This window comes from Protomyctophum bolini, assembly GCF_963924005.1.
Source record: "Protomyctophum bolini genome assembly, chromosome: 3".
NCBI classification, from domain to species: domain Eukaryota; kingdom Metazoa; phylum Chordata; class Actinopteri; order Myctophiformes; family Myctophidae; genus Protomyctophum; species Protomyctophum bolini.
Genome location: NC_137864.1, coordinates 17742212 through 17768299, shown reverse-complemented (window position 1 = coordinate 17768299; position 26088 = coordinate 17742212). Strand labels below are relative to the sequence as shown.

The following is a 26088-nucleotide window of genomic DNA, read 5'->3' as shown; positions in this document are numbered from 1 at the left end:
CCTTAGTTTAGAGCCACCTAGTGGACAACATGAGAATAACTTGCAAGTCTTGCTGGGTCTGCAAATGGAAACAATGCAAAGGTTCTACTTACCTACCTCAGGGATCTTAGATTCCTCTGGTCTGCTTTATCCTTGTCAATCAATTTCCTCATCACATAATCCCCAAACTCCTATATAGCAATGTACAACATAGTTAGATTCAAGGTACACCAGACTGTATGGCAGCTTGTTCCAGTATGTGTATGGTCCCGTAAAAAATAATAATAATGCCGTTTTCTTGTCTTAACAAAAAATGTCCAGTGCAGCATAGATTAAATATAATGTCCCATATCCATATGCTTTAATTTATTGAGAACACACAACACATCATCACACATACTGAATTTGGCAACCACTTTTATTGTGGTTTGTGTTCAACAGTTGCGCACCCGTTAGACAATAAAAGAAAATAGAGATCTTAAAATAAGGATTGTATTAACAGCAGTCGGAACAAAGCTTCATTAAAGGCCTATACCTTCAGATGATTAGAGACACATTATCCATCTCAACCACGAAAACAAACACAAACATATTGTCACGTATATAGAAATGATTGTACTTCACAGGAGTAGGCTCAACTAAAAAGGCACAGCAGCCGGAGTCAAACATAATTGCCTTTTGGACTGTAAGTTATGCAATTTAATTTGCAAATACTGCCCGGGTGTTCAAAACACCATTGAAACAATATATTATTCTAGTCATATTTCCACCCACCAATACTCCATTCTAGTACTACAGCAACACTCCAGCAATGTTAGTTAGTGCGACACATTACTCAGCCGGCATCCGTTATGCTCATTCAAAAGGCAAAAGAGATCAATACAAAACTGGAGGCAATATCTCCCTTCACACTATTTCAGACAAAAATAGCTACAACAGTGTTAATTCAGAAAGGATTACAATGTAATCTTAATAAAGTGATGGTGATCTTTGGTAGAATATCACCTTACATGACATACCGGTACTGTAAGTCTAAATATTGCCAATAATCTTTATCTGTTGCTTCTGTGCTCTGACTAACTAACTTACTCTGTGATAAAAGGAACTTAACTAGCGATTCTATTCACCATCAGTCTATGGCGAAACAGGTCTAAAAATCAAACTTTAAACACTAAAATTCTAAACGGAAGTGGATTCTGAAAAACTGTAAATAACTTAGGCACAACATTGTGTCTAGCTTTGGCTGGACCACGTGTACTTTGTTCTGTGCATGGACTCAAGCAATACAACCCACTTTCTAGCAAAGTTCATCACAGCACATCTCTCTCATACTCATCCTCCATCGTCAACTGTACCCAAAGAGCTACAGTGTCTTGATGAGCGGTATCCCAAGGTGCTTGACGGGGATTGCACCATTTTCTCTGTAAATGTCACAGACAGTAAACGGGAACAAGAAAGAAACACAACAGATAAGATAACATAAGAAATGCAGATGCAGAAATGCACAACCACAATGCAAAGCAAAGTATAAGATCTATACTATGTAAAGTCAGCCAACATAAGTTATAAAAGCAATGTAGGAGCACACAACAGGCAAACACCTAATAAACCCACAAACAAAAGAACAAATCTAAAATCTCTTAAGAACCACAAGATCGTTTATGACCACTGTGCGGTAAATATTAAAATGAAGAAAACCTAATTTCTTCCTTAATCTTCCTTCAATAGAAAAAGGGAAGCTCTATTTGGCAGTTGCATTCCAGTATAGTCCTACAGTTAGAGGATAGTCATCGCTCTCTGCCTTCTGCTCAGGCAGTTGTGATGATCAACAGTGATGCATTGGGGTCTGGTCAGATCAAGGATCACCATATCATTTGACCACTCTCCTATGTAATTTCTACCATTTTTTACACAATATTATTGCACATCATGTCTGCCAGCAGCAGTATATGACTGCTGGCATATGAATATGGTCACATTGATTTCATGACCATACAAAAAGTGACTCAATCGTTAAAAAGTGAACTCAGTAATTGTATTGCTTTCCATATCATATTCAGATTATTATTTGGCACTCTCCTACTGTAAAAGGCAAAAATCCAAAGGCCACGAAAATGCCCATATTGCATCGAAGGAGTAATGCGGGGACATTTAGGTTAATCCCAACACACCGTCCCCACATTTTGTATAGGCGCACCTTGACTAGCAGTGAAAAGCAGGACAGTGTGGGCTAGTAAGGTGCATTCCATTTCTAGGCTAGAACATCCATAACCTTGCGTCGGCAGACTTTCCACCTCAGCCTGGTCTGCATTCCAAAATGGTCTGTGTGATTCGGTCTAGGCCACGCATATGAAAACAAAGAAAAAACAAAAAAACATGGTGGTTCCAGTTGACGGGTTCTGGTTTTTCGTCGTTGCTTTGTTTTGGTTCCGCCATTCCCCATTTAAATGCTGAATCGAGTATACTGTAACTACTAGTTTAGTCTCGCCAGTCACTACTAGAAGATTCCTATAAGCTAAACTACGTCGCATCAAGGGTTTTATTGGGCAGGCGCTAAAACTATGATGCAGGGAATCGTTTTGGGTAATACTGGTTCCGGGTTGCCTCCCAACCTAGAGCATCCATGCAAGGGGAGGGGGGCTGCTCAGTTGGTTTCATACGAGGACAGAGCTCCATGCAGGAGGGGGGGCTGCTCAGTTGGTTTCGTACGAGGACAGCAGGGCTGCATCCACAGGCTCCATGCAGGAGGGGGGGGGGGGGGGGCTGCTCAGTTGGTTTCGTACGAGGACAGCAGGGCTGCATCCACAGGCTCCATGCAGGAGGGGGGGGGGGGCTGCTCAGTTGGTTTCGTACGAGGACAGCAGGGCTGCATCCACAGGCTCCATGCAGGAGGGGGGGCTGCTCAGCTCAGTTGGTTTCGTACGAGGACAGCAGGGCTGCGTCTACAGGCTCCATGCAGGAGGGGCAGGTGAAGGAGCGCAGCAGCCACGGGTCAATGCAGTCCACGTGGTAGACGTGAAGACAGGGCAGGAACCGAATGGGGTCACCATACTCAAAATCCATCATGCAGATCGCACACCTAGAGAAAGAAAGAGACCCAAATTACAACCTTTTGGTTCACTCGTCTTCTTAACCCATTGAGACCCGAGACCAGATTCTACAATCTTCTAAATTGTGACAGTTTTCTGAAAAAACCTCTGTTTCTGTCAGTGGTTCTCAAACTGTTTCATGTCAAGAACCCCTAGAATTATATGAATTTGGCCGTCGACTTCCATCTCCCAAAAGCAAAGATTTGAGTTAAAAATGTTCGCTGTGAAAGAATATATATTCAAAGATTTGCACACTTTTTCACAATATTTATGAATTTAACAGATCTACAAGATCGTAGTGCGGCACACAGTGCCACGCTATGAGCTTGTATATCTGCAATTTTTCAATAGCTAAAGAATGAAAAAATGGTTAGTGTTTAAAAGCTAAGGTGACACAGATGGGTTCCAGGTCAAGGTAGGGCTGTCCACTCATTTTCAACATTGAACTATGTCATCAATATACCTTAGTAGTAGTTGTGTGGAAATAAATAAATAAAACATCCCCCCTTCTGTTTAGCCTAGAACTGGAGGTCTAGAACTTGGGGTCATGTGATTGTGATCAGTGACATGATGACATCACAAAGGTGTACTCTGCAGTCCAAAGATCATCCTAATCACCTTCAAAGACTTTATTGCAAGCACACTCAGTCAATTGTATAATAGAACAGAGTGACGAGATTAACTTAAACTAGAATTAATCAAATACATCTGGTTCTGTCTGTGGCACAAAATCTTCCCAAATGTTGGTCCACGGACCAAAAAAATACATACTGTATCAATTTGGGGGTTCCTTCAAATGTTTGAGAACAGCTGGAATAAACAGGAACTGGAGTAACTGGCCTCACATTTTGAGCCTGTGTTCATATATCCATTTGTAACTGTAACATTTTTAACTCACTCAGCATTTTACTGTGCATTGCAGTGAAAAAGAACAAACACCTGCACACTGTCTTCAAATGCAGTGAAAAGCCTTTAATAGGGAAACAGCAATGTTTCAGCCTATGCAGCCTTCATGAGGCTATCTTTATGAGTCATAAAGATAGCCTGATACAGTGATAAGAGTACAGTTAGAACTCACTCTTTGACTTTCTTGTTGGAGGGGTCAGAACCCGGGTCAAAGATCCCCCGGGGCAGATGCTGTGTGAGGCCGATGCGTTGTGCGATACGGATCTGCTCCTCCTCGGTCAGCTGGCTGGCCAGGCGGCTCTCTCCCGGGGTGGGGTGGTACATGGGAGCAGGCACAGTGTGCTCCTGGGAAATAGAGTCAATTAAATGAGTCCTACTTCAACAAGTAGAGTAGGCGACAGTACTGAGTACAGTATTGCATCCCAGGACCCTCAGAGGGTGACATGATTGCAATTTGCATTCTTTCTCAATTTAGTGAGTCTAACGATGCAGAATGCAGGCTATTTTCACTGCGTATACTGTATAATAACTACCATCATCAGACATCTACTATGAGTTATGTTCACAATGTTCTCTACTAAGAATAATGGATTTAAAGTGGATCTTTAAAGCCACACAATCCAACATCTCATTACCGCAGGGTGCATGATGTGCTTTTAGAATCTTTGGAACATGCACGTAGACCTTCTTATGAATGCAACATGTTGCTTGAAACACACAATGAAGGAAGCCTGGCGTTTTTCCCCCCTCTTGTCTTACTGTCTAGACTTTAGAGTCCAACTGAAGTGAAGTGACAAAATAATGTCCTCTGAATCTCAATAATTACAAGTTGTTTAATCAGAATAATCACACAAACATGTGGACAAACTTCATGACATAAGTACTGAACTCAACAGTGGTGGAATGTATCCAAGTACGTGTACTCAAATACTGTACTGAAGTACAAAAATATATATTTTAAACTTTCGAAAACATTCTTTGGTAACTTTACATTTTGATGCCAATACTTTTGTACTTTTTAACTCAAGTTAATTTGGAATTCTTGACTTTTACTTGAGTATTGCTTCATTGCAGTATTGATACTTATAAGTCAAACTAAATAAGAGTACTTTTGTGTATAATTGATTTGATTGATTGAAGTATTTATTAACAGTTTGTGTACATTTCACATGAAAAGCACAACTCAACTGTTACTGTGGACGACACACTGATATAAAGCATTACACTTGTTTACAAAAGGGTCCACCATTTTCAATGAATCAGTAATATAACATGTGAACTTTGTGAAGTGACCTCCTCAGACTGACCTGGTAATAAGGAGGTGGCGTTTCTCCTGGCAGACTGGAGTCCTCTTCGTTGAGGAGAGACAGGTCATCTGCACTTTGAGAAGACAGACAGTTTGAGTTCCCCATTGAACTCACTGGCTGCCGACGACCGAACGAACAATGGATGATCCAAATTAAACGAAAACGTCTCTGTTGAAACGATCGAGGCGACGTTTACTGAACTCCCTGTGGTTTAATTTAGCTTAGTAGCACACCAGTTAGGTCCTTTAACAAACCATCAGAGAAAGAATAACACTATAGACTAGACTGTTGTTGAGAGCGGTTGTTGTGGTGTTGTTGTGCTCTGGCTGAATGCATTCCGAAAGTGAAAAGACACACATTTCAGACGGAATAAACTTTAGAAGCAGAAGCTCAGCTCACTGACTGACTCGACTCTCTCTCTTCTAGTTCTGTTGGCTTTTGTTTACAAAAGTTTACGACGGAAGTGTCGTCATCATCATTACAGGATGCTTCGGCTATAGATCAGTGGTTTTCAACCGGTGGTCCGGGGACTACCAGTGATCCTTGAGTTGAAGAGGCAGTGTGTCCAAATGGTTAATACGGGTCAGAGTTACATTTATTAATTATTGCATTACTTAATTTGAATCTGCATAATTACTTAATTTAAAAGAAGTCTACACACTTACAGCATGCCATGTAGGATTGTTATTTTGATCAATGTTTGCCTGTTGTTATCTCTCCTATGGTAATGGTACACAATAAATGTTAATCCAACTTTATGTAGGAACAGAATGTAATAAAGTGCTCCAGAAGGTGACAACAATATTTGCTGTAAAGTCGACAACAATAATTCGTTTTCTCTCCCTGCTGTAATATGCTGTAGGCCTATCCTGTATCAACTGTATGTCATAGTGCTAGTGCTTGTATGCTATTTGCATTGCTATTCATTTATATTTGGATCTTTCACTGTCTGCACTGTTGCTGTGGCTGTACTTTCACGCAACAATTAAACAACATGATCTTCTTCCATGCAGGCTACAGCAGCCCAGGGGCCCGTTCCACGAAACTTGGCAAACATGGGGTATTATGGCAGTTTGCATCCTTAATAGTTGCATTACTGCCCTCTTCTGTATATCTCAGTATCTTTACTAATCTAATCAAGACTTAGACTGATACAAGGACTTCTAAAATGAAATACTGCTGTTGTAATTAAAGAGAGAACATACTCTCAATAGTGGATAGACTGAATGATTAACTACCCCAAAAAATATAGTTTACATTTTACCACTACTATTAACTTAAAACAGAATTCTTAATATTGTAAGCATAATGATATTGTCGCATTGTGATATTTGGCCATAACTCGATCCCTCCTCTGAGGGAGCTACCTTTGGGGAAGGGGGTTGTTGTCCAGACAGGGGCCAGACTGGTGCACTGTGGGTCATGGGTTCAATAGTGGGTGAAACGTTACATTGGTAATATGTTGTAAAACAATGAGTAATGGTAATATTTAGTGGTTTTCACTTTTACAAAAATAAATAAATAAATATAATATAATATAATAATTCTTCTTAACCGTGCACTTGCACAACAGCAAACCTATTCTGGGGAACATTCACCAAAAGCAGCTGATCTCCTAGCTGTCATGATGTTTTGCAGCCTATATATTTTGGTTCTTTGATTTTATATAGTGCTTAAATTAGTCCTTTAATGCAGACCGATAAAAATAAGGCAACATAAACCCATAATAATTGAATAAGTGTGGAAAACATCATTGGTTTGTGATCCGTTTGACTGCTTAATGAACAGTAAATACATCAGGATTAGGTTAAACCTGGCTGTTAGCCTGGTCCGGAGCAAGCTAAATCCAAAGCATTTGTTTCCATGGTAACTAATGTAGCATCACTTTCATGAAACCGAATCAAGCCTCAACATATCCAGGTTAACTGGTTAAATTAATCTGGCAAGATTAACCCGTTTTCATGAAACCGGTTAATCGCTGATCCAGGATATATTAAGCCAGGATATGTGTTAAATCCCGGTTTAATCTCTAATCCAAGTTTCGTGAAACAGACCCCATGTCATGTCAGGTTCAGGTTTATTTGTCATTATGTACAAATACAAAATATGAATACAATTAAATAAATTTAGCTCTGAGTCTTAAAGACAACATTCAACAAGACAATACGGTGTGGACCTACATGGCTATGTGGCCACGCGGCACAGGATTATACACTAGTGTAGACAAATACACAAACAACTACAGTACAAAAGAAAAACAAACAAAAGAAGAACACACAACTACTGGGTCACACCAGATGGTTCAAATGTTGTTGGATGCCTGCCTGTGTGTTTCAGGGTGGCTGCGGCCAGTGAGTGAGGCCAGAACATTTGAGTGACAACTTGGACCATATGGGCCAGTGGCAGTGGATGAACCAATCAAATCATGCTATCAATCACTCATTGCTGAATATGCTGTTGAAGGACAACTGTTGATGTACTGTCCCTTTGGTACAGAGCTTCTTAATACAGCGCAGTTGAGAAGCAGGAGTTAAACTATTAATCAGTGAGGTCAGATGTAGACTTGCTGGCCGGCTCCATATACAGTATGCAGATCTAGTATGTCAAACCATGTATGGCTATCCAGGGTTTGATGAGGTCAGTGTTGTGATCTTCATATGGAGATCCAGGTGATGATAGTCAGCTGGGGAGCATGTCATGAGGTGTGACAGACTTACAACCTTCAGCAGCGTAAGGGAGGCAGCGGGGGCAGTTTCTTGAGTGTACAGGGTTTGATGAGGTCTGGCCATATATGAAGCGTGTCTTGAGTGTACAGCTAGGATTTGTCAGCTCAGATCAACATATGGAATGTCAGAACAGGTCAGCTCCATATATGGAGATCTAAGGTTGGCAGCGGGGGCAGTGTCTTGAGTGTACAGGGTTTAATGAGGGCCCCGGTAGGGCTGGGCCTTAATTTTCGGGCCCGTTGAGAACTCTAGTTTTCAATGGCACTAATGCCTTTTGGGCGGGCCCGTCCAGAGTTTGAATGGACAGGGAGACATCGAAGAGGAAGGACGGGTGGGGAGGGATCAACATATGGAATGTCAGAACAGGTAAGGAAAGGAAAGGTACTATGTTTACCCAGGGTAACTGGACTAAGCTCAATAACTTGTTACAGCCAGGCCCTGCTCATAGAACATTTCATGGTAGAGGTTCAATGCCTTGTCCAAGGGAACTTCAGCGGTGGTAATTTTAACGTGCCGGTCCGGGGATACGAACTAGCGACCTTCCGATATCAAGACCGCTCCGCAAACCTTTCTGCCACCGGGGCCTCAATCAGCTCCATATATGGAGATCAAAGGGTTCGAGGTCAGATGTAGATTTGCTGGCCGGATCCATTTATGCAGATCTATGTGATGATCCAGTCTTCTCCATGTATGTCTATCCAGTGTCACGAGGTGTGATGGACTGACAACCGTATATGCTGTTTTTTCAGGTTTTCATAGTAATCTGTGAATTTCCAAGTAACCTTTCACAGGCCGGTCAGTCAGCCAAAGGACCATGTAATACCCAGGTCTGGTTTAAGGGGTTTGAATCTACTGTAGTGTATCTGTCTTGTAGCTTGCAGAGCGTGTATATGAGGGAAGCTGGTCAGCGCATGTGGTCTTTTGTCTGATGCATGTTCTCTTAAGCCCTAACCACACCAAAAGGGTTGAGGCGGTTTTAGCGTTGTCCCAGCGGTGTGATATGTCCTGTTGCACGTTGACACACGTCGTCCCAAGTGATGCAACTGGCTGAATTCAATGGCCCAAACCACACCAAAGGGTCACCATGCAACTCCTTGCAACCGTTTGGACCCAAGGAGTTGCATTGTGACCCTTTGGTGTGGTTTGGGCTTTACAGGCACTGAACCTTGAACCTTGCACTGAAACATTATTTTTATGGTAAGAATGTTGATGGCATTACCCAGAGTCTGTCTTCGAAATTTTGAAGAAAAGAAATCCAGGCCTATGAATTAGAGGATAAAGCTCACGTTACCCAAATAGTTGAATACACAAAAGCTAAGGCACTGGTGTCGTACTTCTGGTTTACCGGAACGGGGTTCAACTCCCTGCAGTGCCCTGCTCAATGTGTTGTATTTACCGGAAAAATTGAGTGTTGCGGAGGATGAGAAACATTAGCAAATTACGGAGTGTTGCGGAGGATGAGAAACATTAGAAAATTGCGGAGTGTTGCGGAAAAATTGCGGAGTGTTAAAAAACAAACAAAAAAACGATGGGTTATATAGATGAAAAATGGCGTGCCATAGTATGCCGTACGATATGGGCAATTTCCGCAATTTCCAATTGCCGCAATTTCCGCAATTTCCAATTTCCGCATTTCCAATTTCCGCAATTTCCGCATTTCCGCAATTTTCAATTTCCGCAATTTTCAATTTCCGCAATTTTCAATTTCCGCATTTTCCGCAATTTCCGCCATTTTCAATTTCCGCTTTCGGCAATTTCCGCAATTTTCAATTTCCGCAATTTCCGAATTGAAAGAATATATGAAGAATTGAAGAATATGAAACAACTGTAATACGCACGAAGGCTAGATGCCGAAACATGTCAGTTACTGTAAAATATTTTTTAAAATTGGAGATACTAGATACCTCATCTAAGAACTGTAAGTTATTATTTACAGTATCAATAATTCATAAAGGAATCTCTTCTATGAGCATCGTAAGGAGAGGATTCAGCCCATGGTGTCCCTATTTTGGGATTATCAAAATATTATTTCAAAAAGATGAAAAGGATTTTAAGAAACAGCTGATGTATACACTCACAACGAGACCATTTTTGAAGACCTTTGAATGTGGCTAAAGTGGTTCATTTCTCGAGCGGAAAGACGACAGGGCACGGCAAGATGGTACAGTCAAGAACGTCCTTTTTATTCAATCAGGCGCTGCTCTTCTCAAACTGTGTTTTTCTTCTTATGGAAAAGAAACCGTAATTAACACATGCATTTCACCTAGAGCTCTGGGGGTGTACTCACAACGAGACGGCCGGGGTGCCGTAATGAGGACGCAGACACAGGCAACGGGGACCTGGCTGGGGGCCTAATAAGGGCGCTGCCTATTACACCACTATTCATAATACTAACTCAAGAAAAAAAGTATAGCGGGGAGAAAAAAAGAAAAAAAAAAGCTACAGAACAGAGACACGGCTTGCCCAGCATGAGGTGGATAGAGGGGTGAAGTGGTATATATAGGACTTATCCCTGAACCCATTTGTCTCTCAGAGGCTGCATTTGGGAACAGGTTTAATGCTGGCTCTTTTCTGGCTTGGTTGGTGTGTTGTTGTTAATGGCTAATACTGCTTAGGATGGTTTCATTATATGAAACCCACCGTTACAATAATACTAGAGTTGTGACTTGGAATAGAATCTGGGACTGGTGTGGTGTATGTTCTGGAAAAAAAACTGAAACACAAACCCCTTTCCTCAGCCTCATGCCGGACGAGTCCCGTAATAAGGTGCTTATAGCTTCTCATGTACAGCCCAAAGCTTCCTCAAAGGGAGCCTATAGACAACAGCATACCCTGATATATTAAAGGAAATGCAAATTAAAGTGAAAAAGGGGGGAGGGGGTCAAAACAAAAATAAATAGGTAAATTAAAAGAACAAACTCACTGTCAAAGCAGCGTCATTCCAACAACCCCCCCACACAGCTTCCTTGCCACTTGAACCCCTATTCTTAGCAAAGCGGACCTGAGTTACTTGCCGCACTTGGACCCACCTATAGTCTACATAAACCCAATGTCTTTGCCAGAAATGGCCGATCTATCAAGATTGTATAGATCTGCTATTTTTGGATAGATTATGGATGTCGGGGTTGAAGTGGTTAAGCATTTTCATCCAGCCCTCCCTATATATCCCCACTCATGTCCTCCTCCCACACACCCACAGACCTCCTCAACAACCCAAACCCGTGTCGTCCCCTCTTCCACCCACCCATGCACACCCCCGAAAGCCCGTCAGCGTCAAATTTGTTCACTTACATTAGCGGTTGAATGGAAAAAGCTGAAGAGATGGGTATGGTAATACAATGTGAAGCATACAGACAAGAATAACAAGTGAGCTAACTGCATTCTGCTCAAGACAAAAGTTTTCTTTTTTTTCTGCAATTTTTTTTACCCTTCCAACTGTGGAGAGGGTGGGAGAGAGAGAGAGAGAGAGAGAGAGAGAGAGAGAGAGGGAGGGAGAGAGAGGGAGAGAGAGCGAGAGAGACAGAGAGAGCGAGACAGAGACAGAGTGACAGACACAGTTACAGACTACTCCAGTGTCTAAGGAGAGAAATAAGACAGAGGAGACAAAAGGGGAAGAAAATAAAAGCAAGAGCGTAACGAGAACATTTTTTTTTTGCCTTTTCAGGGTGTTTTTTTTCATCATTTATCGATAAAAAGTAAAGAACTAATTCACACCAGTTTCCTTTTGTACTATATATATACGGCTTTGAAAAGGAAAAGAGGATATAGGGAAAGTACAATGGAGGGGATTTTCTTTTCGACGGGAGAGGAAAGACATTGCCCTTGAGCACCGAGCCGAGCATTTTTTTTGCTGCCTTTGTGGCGCTCAGGGACAACCTGTTGCCTCGAGCCATTTCGAAGAGGGCAATCTGGATTACAAAATGGAGTCTGTGAACAAAAGGCACTTTTAAGGGACAACCTTTAACTGCTGGGAAACTACACTACAGCACAAGCACTACTCAAGAGTCATTTACAGAGGAGGGGGGGGGGGGGGGAGGGGAGGGGGGGGGCTCACTTTGCTGTCTTGTGTCGTAAAGCCCGATGTATACTTGTCATAGGACAGAGCATAGATTAGGCATAATGGTTCTGACTGGCTCCTCATATCCTGCATGATTCTAAAAGCTGCCTTTTTACACTTTACGTCTTCACGTTATCGGTTGCTTTGCTCCAAGAGAGTCTTTTTCTAAAGACACAAAATACACCGGCAATGCTATAGGTCTCATCTGCCACACATGGCAGCCAATTTAAGTGGCCATGTCCATTTATGGCTATACAGAAACTTACTGAGGAAATATAATAAAATAAAAACACAACAAAATCTATGGATATGAAGCATCTTCCCCACAATATAGGCAAGATCTTGTCATGTAATTTGTGTCTTTGCGTGAAATCAAAGTTAAGAAACTTGACCTGGAAGGTTTTCGCTGGTGAATTCTATGCATATATATGCATATCAAGGTTACTGGAGATAAACAATTGTCAAAAAAACCAAAACCAAAAAATGTGTTCTTTTTTGGGGGGGCTTGCCAGTACAGGTTTTTTTTTTAAGGGTTGAACCAAAATGCCTTTTGTGTCACAACCTTTTTAAGGAATAGGAACCCCTCCCCCCGCTCAATACAAGAAGAAGAATACAAATAGAGAGAGGAATAATGCTGTTTCCTAAAATGCTCTGTTGTTTTGTTCATTACCATTTGTAGTAGTTTTGAATGTATTTGTACTTGTAAAGCACCAGTTTGTTTTTTTAATCTGATGATACAGTTTGGGGTTTTTTATGTTTTTTTTTAGTTTTTTTTTTACGTTGTGTAGACATTTTTCCTTCAGCCCTCCCACATTTTTATAAACAAATGATTACACATTTAAAACATTAAAAAAAGAAAAATAAAGGAAATAAAAACAAACAAATACCCCCAACTTACAAAGACTAGGATTTATCATGGCCCTCTAGTTTAGAGTCCCGGAGCTTATGGACTTTGAAACAAATAGATTTTTTTTTCTCTTTTCTCTTAGCTTTCTTAAAAATCTCTAACAGACAAACACAATGATCTACCCAATGCATTGCACGTGGCTCAATCGACACATATGTTTCAATAATAATACTTTCCATCAAAAAAAACGAAACAACAACACTTTTTCTTCTCTTCTTCAAATCTACTGTCGATCTTTGTGACATGTTCATCTTTACTAGGTGATTAATTAAAATGCTGCTCTGTAGATTGCGTTTGTTGGCGCGTGTCGTTCAATCCTACTGGTGGTAACAGTGAGGCGATATCACTGGCGGGGTGGGGGGTGGGGTGGGGTGGTGGGTGTTTGAGAGTCTTCAGAAAATAACTAGACTGCCAACCAGCTCGTTTAGTAAAAGTTAAAAAGGAGCATATATCATAAATATACATGTATAAGATCTCTCTCTGTCTTTACACAAAAGAAGGTTTGCAGTCCTCTATAAGGATCTGTCCTATAGGCCGATAGTTTACTACCACGTGCACCAAACGCTAAACCATTCCCTGTAGCTTTTAGCTCATCTGTGGGAACGGAACCTGAAGTTTATTATGACTAATTGCATGAAGGGAATACAGAGGCACTTTAATAGATTGTTATAGTCTTGATATAATGGTTTTAATTAGTACATAATAGCTAATTTTACTAGAGAGGCTGAGACATGAAGGATCTCAGCCTGGTTTTACTATCCCTGCAAAATAGAACCAACAACAGCCAGGCAGTCCAGTTATTTTGTGACGTTGATTTTTTTCTTTTCTTTTCTTTCTTCTTTTGTTTTTGCATTTTCTTTGAACTATTGTGTCATGATAAAAACAATACCAATAACAATTTCAATAAGAACATTTACAATAGAAAAAAAAAAAAAAAAACAATATCTCAAATTCTAATGACAAACCACAAGTGAATGAAAAACCATTGACAAAGGCAGTTTGGAGAACCAAATATCAAATATAAAGGCTTCCCTTTATAATAATTATATATATATATATAGATATATATTTTTCATATTGTGTCGGTGGTGGTAGTGTGCGTTTTGATATGGCGCTGTGCTGCAGTGCATGTGTGTGTGTGTGTGTGTGTGCGTGTGTGTGTTTTTGTGTGATCCTCTGGGTTTTCCTGTGATTAGACAATGGGTACAGAGTCAACAGTGGTGGAAAGTATTTGTACTTTACTTGAGTATTTCAAATTTCCAACTTTTACTTTCTGCTCCACTACATTTCAGGTCCAAATATTGTACCTTTACTCCACTACATTTATTTGAACACTTTAGTTACTAGTTATTTTGTAGATTTCAAGTATATTTTGATGCCAATACGTTTGTACCTTTTATAGTACAAACAAAGTATACATTTCAAATCAACAGAGTAACTACCAAGTATTTCTATATTGCAGTACTGATACTTTTACTTAAGTAAAACACTTGAGTACCTTTTCCACCACTGAGAGTCAAGCAATGCAAAGGATGTACTGTATATGTAGGACAGTGTACTGTACATGTGTGGATGTACATGTACGACAGTGTCGTTACTGTGCTGTCTGTCGGTTGTGAGATTTGAGAGACTGTATCTGTCGTTAAGATGTTGGATGAAGTTGACCGGATGCTGGATGTGTTACTGCAAAACGGAAGAGAAAAGTGTGCTGCTGTGTGACGATCCACGTGAGAGCAGGTGTGACCATGAAGTAATCCAAGTGAGACAAAACCAAAACCAAAGCTAGTGGCAAACTAAATAAAATTGCAAGAAAATCACCTACAAACAAAAAATGAAAGCCGATATATGATGCTATAACCCTGTATGTGTTCTACGGAAGATTAAATGTTAGACCTATTATGAGCAAAAACCAAGGTGATTATTATGTGATTGTGATTGTGAGACAGACGTCTTGAGAGGATGGTCTGTATGTGAGTGTGTGTGTGTATGGATGTGTGTACAGGCAAGAAGACAGTGTTACTTTAACTCTGAGAGTATACAATTTGTACACTCTCAGTGTTAGTTGCGTTTGTTAGTTAGTTTGTCTGTGTGTGTGTGTGTGTGTGTGTGTGTGTGTGTGTGTGTGTGCGTGCGTGCGTGTTTATGTTCCTGTGTGTGCACAATTCTAGCCCAACGTGTCAGGGCTTGGATAGTTGTGAACGTTATACCTCCGCCACGTCCCTCGCTCTACCAAACCCCCCGATTCGCTTTCGCTCTTCTGACCATCAGTGTGCAATATGTTCATCCCTTATTAAAAAATAAAAAACTCAATAGTGCATAGGTGAGGGGACGAAGGAGCACATAGTGTTAGTGTTATGACTGTCAAGTGTTCACGCGCTCGCTCGCGGCTCATGGCTATCACTTATTCTGCAGCAGGACGCCCTGATTATTGTTTTATTGACAGGTAAACAAAGACCAGCCACTTTAGTGCATATGTCACACACCATTGCATGGTGTCTACATGATTGGCCAATCAGAAACATGAGGGGGTTCAGGGCTTTAGCGAATCGGGCGGTAGAGTGTGGGGGAACAGACGGGGGTGGTGGTGATGTGATGTGGGCGGGGCCGCTGGGTATAGCGCTATAGACGCTGCAGGCGAGAGGAAGCGAAGAGGACCGGCCGTGCACACCCCGGGAAGAGGGATACATAACGTAATGGTGCTTTTAAAATGACAGTTTCTACCCTTGACCCTTATTGTGTGTCTGTGTGTGTGTGTGTACCTGGCTCTCCCAGCCAATGCATGGACTTTCATTATGGAAGAAAATCTTAAAGTATAATAGAACAGAACAAATGTATGGTTGGTCAGTTTTCAGGCTGCCTTTTCTTTCTTTCCAATATGTGACGGTGTTTGGGTGTTTGGGTGTATGGGCGGGCGAGACAGTTCCTCTTCCTCTTGTCGTTCTCCTTTGCATTCTGAGCCTGCATGTCCAACTCAATCTCATTGAAGCCTCCAGCAGAAAAGGGAGAGGGTGGGGGGGGATGAACGTTCCTGGTCAAATTGAGTTGAATTGGGAGTCCTCTTATGTGGGGAAAGGCAGGGGCAATTCGGTTGTTCTGTTGTAGTTTGAATAGTGTCAGCGAGAGAGAGAGAGAGAGAGAGAGAGAGAGAAAGACCCTTTAGTGTGTCAGCAGTCAGTTCTTAAATCTGTGTTGATGATGTGCAAGTTTTTTGTTTGTTTTTCCCGTTTCCTAATTTTCATGACACAATTAGATGTTAGCTGTCGATTCAGAAGAGGCCTTGTCAGAGGAACCAGGACTAGAGGAAAAGGGAAAAGACAAGAAGACAAAGAGTTAATTCATATGAACTCAGCTCAATTCGTTCTTAATGTGAAGGATGTAAAAAAAAAAGTCAAATGAGTGAGACAAAATAAGGAAGGAAATAGCCTAGAACACACACACGCACGCGCACGCGCACACACACACACACACACACACACACACACACACACACACACACACACACACACACACACACACACACACACACACACACACACACACACACACACACACACACACACACACACACACACACACACACACACACACACACACACACACACACACACAGTCGGAAATCCTGGAAACATATTTTCTGTCCCTGGAAATAATCATTACCGCACATCCACTAGGGGGCGATCTTTGACTTTCTTTGACTTGTTGAGCTCAGTTGTTCCACACACACACGCGCACGCACGCACGCACGCACGCACGCACGCACACACACACACACACACACACACACACACACACACACACACACACACACACACACACACACACACACACACACACACACACACACACACACACACACACACACACACACACACACACACACACACACACACACACACACACACACACACACACACACACACACACAATGCCTGTTGTAAAAGTTACACCTCAACTTTACCACTTGCTGTTTTAAGAGGGCTGACTGGAGATTTCTACCCATTTAAAAGTAAAAGAAAAACACAAATGCACCGCTGTTATTTTAGAGAGCTACAAAAATAACAGCAGGACATAACCACGTTTTCCATATCAGTTTGAGTGGCTCTCGAAACAACAAACTCGAGCCTATAACCACTCTGTCATGCTGCCTGCCTGCAATACCGGCTTACATGTAAGGCGATCCTGGCTAATGTGTGTGTGTGTGTGTGTGTGTGGTGCGGTGCCGTGCGGAGCGGAGTGGGTCTCAGACTACACTGTACGGCCATTGAGAGGCCATACGTGCAGCCACTCTCCTGGGGTCTGGTTTCACAGTGTGATAAGAGGGCAGAGTGGAGGGCTTGGCACCGGCCGAGCCGAGCCGCGCTGCTGGCTCACGCCGACATTCCACAGGCCCATCGAGGAGCAGTGGTGGAAAAAGTAAGTAAAAGTAGGCTACTAATACTGCCATATAGAACTATGCTCTTCTGGACTTTTTATACAAGTAAAAGTCCAGAATTCAAAAATGCACTTGAGTAAAAGTACAAAAGTATTGGCATCAAAATGTACCAAAAAGTATACCATAAAGTAGTAGAGAGTACACATGATGACTATGACTAAAACAATGTTGATTTTGACAGCAAATCTTGATTTTAGTTTTAGTCATATAGTCTCTTGAATAGTTTTAATTTCGTTTATTTTTATTTTTATGTGGCTTAAGGCTTTATATTATATTTTTTATGGAGGGACAGACAGTAGGCTGACAGGAAATGGGGAGAGAGATGGGGGGAAGACATGCGGTAAAGGCCGTCGGGATCGGGACTCGAACCCACAGCACACTGCCAGGCTGGATTGCCAGCCAAGGTGCCTGGACCGCTGAGCCATGACCCAGGCCAGTTTTCATTTAGTTTTAGTCACATTTTAGTCACCTGGAATGTTTTAGTGTTAGTCTAGTTTTAGTCGACTAAATATCATAAGATTTTAGTCAACTAAATCTACAGCTGATTTAGTCGACTAAAATGTATTTTGGCGGGCCTTGATGTCGTCGTAATGGCTGATTTTACACATGTAACCAAGTGTAAAATGACACTTTACACTTTTCCCTTTAGTTTTTGTCAGTGAAAAAAGGTAGCCGACGAACATTTTTTGTCATAGTAATCTTTTTTAGCAAAAGGCCGATGCACACATCAGAAGGCTGTCTGTCCTGATGAAGGTCTAATATTCCATCGAAACGTCGACCCAATAAAGAGTGTCTGACAGTGTGCAGGTCCTTTTCTTTGTTTTTCAAAGATACCGTTTGTCATAGTAATCAACACGGCCGTAGCCAGGAGGATTCCAGAGAAAAGTTTTGAGCTACCTTCCAGCCTCCCCCCCCCCCCCGCCTCATTCCTATCCATGCTTCTTAGGTGTCTGAAAAAATGACTCTTCTTCCTACGGCCAACTTCCTGAGGCTCTACCCTCGCCTCTCTCTCTCTCTCTCTCTCTCTCTCTCTCTCCTGCCTGTCCCAATGTAATCCTTGGCAGTGGAGAGAGTGCCCCCCCCCCCCCCTTCAAGTCCAAGTTCAACTGCCTATGACATCATGTCTGGTTGCCCACGGCAACCAGACAGCCAGGACGTGACTGTGGAGTGCAGCGAGCTTCAACTAACTCCCCCTCTCTCTCTTTCCCCCTCTTCCCCTTTCTCTCGACCCCTCTTACTTTTTCACACACACATACACACACACACACACACTCTCTCTCACACTCTTTTCCTGCAAGACTCGCTTCTACCACCAGAGGTCTCCTCCGACCACCTTTTTTCTCTCATTCCCATTCCTGCTGGTGGCATGGAGACTCCCCTCTCTCCATGTGTGTGTTACACTTGAATTGAGAATTCCCCATTCATTTTTCCATAGACGTTTCAGAAAGTATTTATTTAAAGACTTTTAAGCCTCAGACAAAGCCAACGTCATGGCTCCTGACAAATCACGACAATAAACACATTTTTGGGGGTTGAACAAATAGTAAAGAAGAAAAAAATCACACCCGTGTGAAGTGAGACGTGCTAATATATTAAAGTCTAACTAACTCATGTTGATTAGGTGATGTAATGGTGATGTACAACAAACATTGCAGGTGGGCGGAGGGACTAGAATACAGGTGGGAGTAGCAGAGGGGTGAGGGGGGGCAACTGGAGAGAGGAGAGAGAGAGAGAGAGAGAGAGAGAGAGAGAGAGACACTGATGGATGGGGGGGAAGAGCAGAGCGGAGGAGGAATGCAGATTGCTTCCATGTGTGTGCAGAAAGGAGAGGAGAGGAGAGGAGAGGAGAGGAGAGGAGAGGAGAGGAGAGGAGAGGAGAGGAGAGGAGAGGAGAGGAGAGGAGAGGAGAGGAGAGGAGAGCTGAGTTGGCTGCCGGCAGGTGCGGTTGAGTTGGCCCCTAATGAGAAAAGTTGTTTTCAAAATACATTGAAATGAAAGGGCCTTTGAATGATACATGGTCAATGTACTGTAGGTGAATGATACATGGTCAATGTACTGTAGGTGAATGATACATGGTCAATGTACTGTAGGTGAATGATACATGGTCAATGTACTGTAGGTGAATGATACATGGTCAATGTACTGTAGGTGAATGATACATGGTCAATGTACTGTATGTGAATGATACATGGTCAATGTACTGTAGGTGAATGATACATGGTCAATGTACTGTAGGTGAATGATACATGGTCAATGTACTGTAGGTGGGCAACTTTGCAAACTGCTATATATGGCTGACAATGACAATAGAGTATGTTCTACAACTAATTGGTTCCTTACACTAGCACTCTGAGGCTCTTCTCTTTGGTTTTGGAAGGCTTCCCAGTCAGGGCTGAGGGTAAAATGACCCACCTCAGATATATATTATACCTGTCTCTTCACGGCGAATTAGACACTGAAAATGAACTGACGCCTGCAGCAACCATGTTACACAAATGCACACGCACGCACACGCACACACACACACACACACACACACACACACACACACACACACACACACACACACACACACACACACACACACACACACACACACACACACACACACACTATTTAGCACCATATTATACCTGAGTCTGCTGGGGGATATTCAGAAAGTTGTCCCGTGCTCCGATGCCGACAAACCGGTTGGAAGCTGTGGAGCCTGCCGTGGAGTATGCTACAGACAGAGACAGAGAGTCATGTGTGTGCACGTGCACACGTACATATGTGTGTGTGTGCGTGCGTACACGCACACACACGCGCACGCAGACACACGCACAGAAATAACTAACAATAGGGTTTGGAGTGCTGTATCATGAATTCAACGGATGTGGGTACCAGCAGCATTGTATCATTTTATGGGGTGATTTGGGGTGTAAATGTTATAACAGCTATAGGCAGGGGGAGACACATAACAACACGCCCTCTGCTGTTCCACATGACCCTCAGCAGCCCCTTCATGGCCACTGACTGTCTGAAACATCCTTTTAATCCTGGAGGAAATTCAGTCAATCAAAAGTGACATGCATGCAACGCTCCCATTTTACAAGTAAAACGTAGCATTGGCGAGGAGCATAGCGTCTGTGATACTAATGGCAATAGCGACGCATGCATGGGGTCAAATTTAGGGCAGTTGTTGCTCACTGGACTCCATGAAATGGCCATGTGACGTGCGGAGCTGTCGCCGTGCTTGACTGGACTGGAGTGAAGATATAGAGAGGGGGGGGGGGGGGGGGTGATGCTTCCGTTAGTTTGTATATCCCGCTGTGGTATGTGACGGTGTCACTGTGGTATGTGACGGTGTCGCTGTGTATGTGACGGTGTCGCTGTGTATGTGACGGTGTCGCTGTGGTATGTGATGGTGTCACTGTGGTATGTGACGGTGTCGCTGTGTATGTGACGGTGTCGCTGTGTATGTGACGGTGTCGCTGTGGTATGTGACGGTGTCGCTGTGTATGTGACGGTGTCGCTGTGTATGTGACGGTGTCACTGTGGTATGTGACGGTGTCGCTGTGTATGTGACGGTGTCGCTGTGGTATGTGACGGTGTCGCTGTGGTATGTGACGGTGTCGATGTGTATGTGACGGTGTCGCTGTGTATGTGACGGTGTCGCTGTGTATGTGACGGTGTCGCTGTGTATGTGACGGTGTCGCTGTGTATGTGACGGTGTCGCTGTGGTATGTGACGGTGTCGCTGTGTATGTGACGGTGTCACTGTGGTATGTGACGGTGTCGCTGTGTATGTGACGGTGTCGATGTGTATGTGACGGTGTCACTGTGGTATGTGACGGTGTCGATGTGTATGTGACGGTGTCACTGTGGTATGTGACGGTGTCGCTGTGTATGTGACGGTGTCACTGTGGTATGTGACGGTGTCGCTGTGTATGTGACGGTGTCGATGTGTATGTGACGGTGTCGCTGTGTATGTGACGGTGTCGCTGTGTATGTGACGGTGTCGCTGTGGTATGTGACGGTGTCGCTGTGTATGTGACGGTGTCACTGTGGTATGTGACGGTGTCGCTGTGTATGTGACGGTGTCGCTGTGTATGTGACGGTGTCACTGTGGTATGTGACGGTGTCGATGTGTATGTGACGGTGTCGCTGTGTATGTGACGGTGTCGCTGTGTATGTGACGGTGTCGCTGTGTATGTGACGGTGTCGCTGTGTATGTGACGGTGTCGCTGTGGTATGTGACGGTGTCGCTGTGTATGTGACGGTGTCACTGTGGTATGTGACGGTGTCGCTGTGGTATGTGACGGTGTCGCTGTGTATGTGACGGTGTCGATGTGTATGTGACGGTGTCGCTGTGGTACGTGACGGTGTCGCTGTGGTATGTGACGGTGTCGCTGTGGTATGTGACGGTGTCACTGTGGTATGTGACGGTGTCGCTGTGTATGTGACGGTGTCGATGTGTATGTGACGGTGTCGCTGTGTACGTGACGGTGTCGCTGTGGTACGTGACGGTGTCGCTGTGGTATGTGACGGTGTCGCTGTGGTATGTGACGGTGTCGCTGTGGTACGTGACGGTGCCGCTGTGGTACGTGACGGTGTCGCTGTGGTATGTGACGGTATCGCTGTGGTATGTGACGGTATCGCGAGCCCAAAATATCCCATAAGCTAGTCCAGTGGTTCCCAAAGTGGGGTCCGGGGACTCCTAGAGGTCCTTGAGGGAGTTCCAGGGGGTCCCCAGCTAAATGACAGTTAGGAACCAAATGGACCCTTATGGGTCTGTAACTCAGAGAGTGTACAAATGGAACGGGTTCCATGTGTACACTCTCAGAGTTAAATTAAATTCGATTTTACAACATCTATTGGGGTCCCAGAGATAGAAATGCCATTAAATAGGGGGCCATAGCCTAATTCAGGTGAAACTGGGGACCCTAGAGCCGTAAAGATCTTCTCTTATGGGGGTTCCTTGGCATGTATTTTCAAATGGGGGGTCCGCAGGCAAATGAGTATCTTTTTGGGGGTCCTTGACATGAAAAAGTTTGATAACCACGGGGCTAGTCGGCCCGTGACGACAACGTCGTACCGCAGAGAATATGAGTCAGTTAAGAGTGAGAGTCAAACTAAATGTTACAGTGCACAGTAAGGTGTATGTGTTGTTCTGTGAGTTGAAACTAAATGTTACAGTGCACAGTAATGTGTATGTGTTGTTCTGTGAGTTGAAATTAAATGCTACAGTGCACAGTAATGTGTATGTGTTGTTCTGTGAGTTGAAATTAAATGTTACAGTGCACAGTAAGGTGTATGTGTTGTTCTGTGAGTTGAAACTAAATGTGTTTTATTGAAAAAAATAAAATAATAATCTGAGAAGAAAAAAAAAATTAAAGAAAGAGAAAAAAGTGAAGACATTGATCAGGTCAAGACGGGAAGGTGGGAGCAGGGGGAGGGGGGGGGGGGCGATATATATATATAATGAGTAAAAAATAAAGTGATGAGCTGTTATAAAGTGAGCGAGGTGGGAGGAGGAGGAGGAGAGGGAGAGGAGGAAATAAAGGAAGCACAGGGAGGGAACGAGGAACGATGGAGGGAAGGTAATAAAATGACAAGACGGAGATAGAGCGTCCCGGTGGGCGGGTCCAGTCCTGTCCCGTGCCCCCTGCGCCGCACTGCGCCGTGCGCTCCCAGCCGTGCCTCTCTCCTGTCCCGTGCATGGCCCGTTCTCTGGTGCTGCATGCGTCCCACCGCCTCATGGGGGGGTGCATGGGACCCCTCCTCCACCTCGCAGCTCTCTCTCTCTCTCGCTCTCCCCAATGACACTCCTCCTCTCTCGCCCCACACTACTCCCCCAACTTGACTATGGCGCTAATTAAGACAGGCTTGGATGAATGAACAAGCTGTATACTTGTTGCATGTTTGCAGATATTATGGGATTGCTGCTGCTGTTGTTGTTGTTGTTGTTGCTCAAGTTGTGATTTCCGTGTTTGTTTGTTTGTTTTCGGATTTCTCTTTTTTCTTGTTCTCTCAATTTTAATTGTTGTGAGATTGGTGTGAAAGTGGCGAGGGGATTTGATGGGTATAAAGTGGGGCATGTTCTTTTTTTTTTGGAGTCCACGCCAACTGCCCTAATTTTGTTCCCTTTAAAAAATTGAAGAAAAGGAAGAGAATAAAAGGAAAGGAGAGGATATGAAAGTATAACAAATAAAGAAGAAAGGAGCAAAAAAAAGAACGAAAATGAGTGAGAGAGAGAGAGAGAGAGAGAGAGAGAGAGAGAGAGACGGGGTGGTGGGTAGATTGTGTTGCTGCTGTCACAGGCAGACATGCTGGGTCTGAGCTGATCAAAGGCTAAGTGACCGTGCAGTGCAGTGCAGGGCCCTGGTCTGCTCCGGTCCACCCTCCCCCCAAAATAAATAAATAAATAAATTACAATCACATCAAAAAGAAAGGACAGAAAATACACTGCCTCCTGTGGTGCTAGCAGGAAATCCGACACCAGAGAGAGAGTGAGAGAGAGAGAGAGAGAGAGAGAGAGAGAGAGAGAGAGAGAGAGAGAGAGAGAGAGAGAGAGAGAGAGAGAATGAAAAGGCATTGAGGAAAGAGAAAGGGTGGAAGTTAGAGGCTGAGGAAGTACAGTATGCTGAGAAATAAAGAGAGAAAGGATGAACTTCAGAGAGAGAGAGAGAGAGAGAGAGAGAGAGAGAGAGAGAGAGAGAGAGAGAGAGAGAGAGAGAGAGAGATTGATTGAGACAGAAAGAAATAGATAAGGTCTTAAATGATGAAATCTCTGGTCTGGCGAGGGCGTGGCGTTCTGCCTCGACAGTAGTGGATCACACTAGTGCAGTGCAGTGCAGTGCAGTGCTGTAATGCAGTGCATTGCAGTGTAGCGCAATGCTGTGCAGTACAGTACAGTGTAACACAGTACAGTACAGTAATATAGTACAGAGTAGTGCAGTACAGTATAGCACTGTTAGCACAATGCAATGCAGTAGTGTAGCACAGTGTAGTACAATATAGTGCAGTACAGTACCACAAAGCACAGAGCAGTGCAGTACAGTGCCACAAAGCACAGTACAGTACAGTACAGTACAGTACAGTACAGTACAGCACAGCACAGCACAGTACAGTACAGTACAGTACAGTACAGTACAGTACAGTACAGTACAGTACAGTACAGTACAGTACAGTACAGCACAGTACAGTACAGTACAGTACAGTACAGTACAGTAGGAGTCAGGTTCTGGGGCTGCTGCTGGGAGTGTGAATGAATGGTAACTGTGAGCAGATGACCTCTCAAAGGCCAAAGAATGGACAGCTACCAGTTGTAGCCATTGCAGAATTCTCCCGCCCTGTACAGTATATTCATGGATTTTAACGGGGTATCCACAAACAAAACAAAACAAACCCACTCCTGTTCGGAGTGAAGTAACAGAATCACAACAAAAGCACGTCCAAAAAAATTAATGGGGGGGAATTCTATGATGTCTACATCTGGAATAGCTCAGGGATTTACAATTTGGGTTTTTATGTGTGCTTGGAATGAACCTAACCTACCTACGGTGGTCTGCATGGGACTGCATGGGACCGGGGGGGGGCAGTAACGTAACGGGGGGTTTGTGGAGGGGAGCGGGAGTGGGGGGGGAGGAGGGGTCACTTACACGGAGAAGCGGGCGAGCTGAGTCCACCGTCAGAGCTGATGGATTTAGAGTCGGAGGACATGGGGAGGGGCACGGGGCGCGCCACCGGGGGCGGCGGGGGCAGCAGGAAGGAGCCCGGCATTTTGCTCTGCCCGCCTCCGTTCGACTGCAGACGGACCGAAAGACAGGGTGAGGACACGGAGACAGACCACAGAGACAGACAGGGTGAGACAGACCACAGAGACAGACAGGGTGAGGACACGGAGACAGACCACAGAGACAGACAGGGTGAGGACACAGAGACAGACCACAGAGACAGACAGGGTGAGGACACAGAGACAGACCACAGAGACAGACAGGGTGAGGACACGGAGACAGACCACAGAGACAGACAGTGTGAGGACACAGAGACAGACCACAGAGACAGACAGGGTGAGGACACAGAGACAGACCACAGAGACAGACAAGGTGAGGACACAGAGACAGACCACAGAGACAGACAGGGTGAGGACACAGAGACAGACCACAGAGACAGACAGGGTGAGGACACAGAGACAGACCACAGAGACGGACAGGGTGAGGACACAGAGACAGACCACAGAGACAGACAGGGTGAGGACACAGAGACAGACGACAGAGACAGACAGGGTGAGGACACAGAGACAGACCACAGAGACGGACAGGGTGAGGACACAGAGACAGACAGGGTGAGGACACAGAGACAGACCACAGAGACAGACAGGGTGAGGACACAGAGACAGACCACAGAGACAGACCACACAGACGGGGTGAGGACACAGAACAGATACAGGGTGAGGACAACATGGAGACAGACCACACAGACGGGGTGAGGACACAGAACAGATACAGGGTGAGGACAACATGGAGACAGACCATAGAGATAGGGTGAGGACACAGACAGACAGACAGAGGAGAGTAGGACGTACGGACACCCCGGGAGGAAAACAAAAAAAAGGAGGCCGCATGGGGAGGGGAGAAAGCGCACACACACACACACACACAGACACACACACACACAGACACACACACACACACACACACAC

The 26088-nt window shown here is 44.0% G+C and overlaps 1 protein-coding gene and 1 pseudogene across 3 annotated transcripts in view; both read right to left on the bottom strand.

Annotated features, from left to right (window-relative positions):
• Positions 1 to 379: 379 nt before the first annotated feature.
• On the bottom strand, positions 380 to 5706 carry rnf11a (ring finger protein 11a). Of its 2 annotated transcripts, XM_080760552.1 has the most exons (5): positions 5282 to 5706; positions 4147 to 4319; positions 2833 to 3058; positions 782 to 1400; positions 380 to 733 (listed from the first exon to the last, which is right to left on the bottom strand). In XM_080760552.1, the coding sequence occupies exons 1-3, from the start codon at positions 5384 to 5386 to the stop codon at positions 2887 to 2889; spliced, it is 450 nt and encodes a 149-aa protein (XP_080616678.1). In that variant the 5' UTR covers positions 5387 to 5706; the 3' UTR covers positions 380 to 733; positions 782 to 1400; positions 2833 to 2886. The 2 variants fall into 2 exon arrangements, with proteins under 2 accessions (XP_080616678.1, XP_080616677.1); XM_080760551.1 differs by having other exon boundaries at positions 380 to 1400.
• A 4463-nt stretch (positions 5707 to 10169) lies between these two features.
• LOC308313453 (nuclear factor 1 X-type-like) overlaps positions 10170 to 26088 on the bottom strand; it is a 175413-nt pseudogene continuing 159494 nt past the window's right edge. Inside the window, exons 12-14 of the transcript XR_013966198.1 lie at positions 25046 to 25190; positions 20037 to 20125; positions 10170 to 16266 (exon numbers count right to left, since the gene is read on the bottom strand). The product of XR_013966198.1 is annotated as a nuclear factor 1 X-type-like (transcript). The remainder of the gene's footprint in view (positions 16267 to 20036; positions 20126 to 25045; positions 25191 to 26088) is intronic.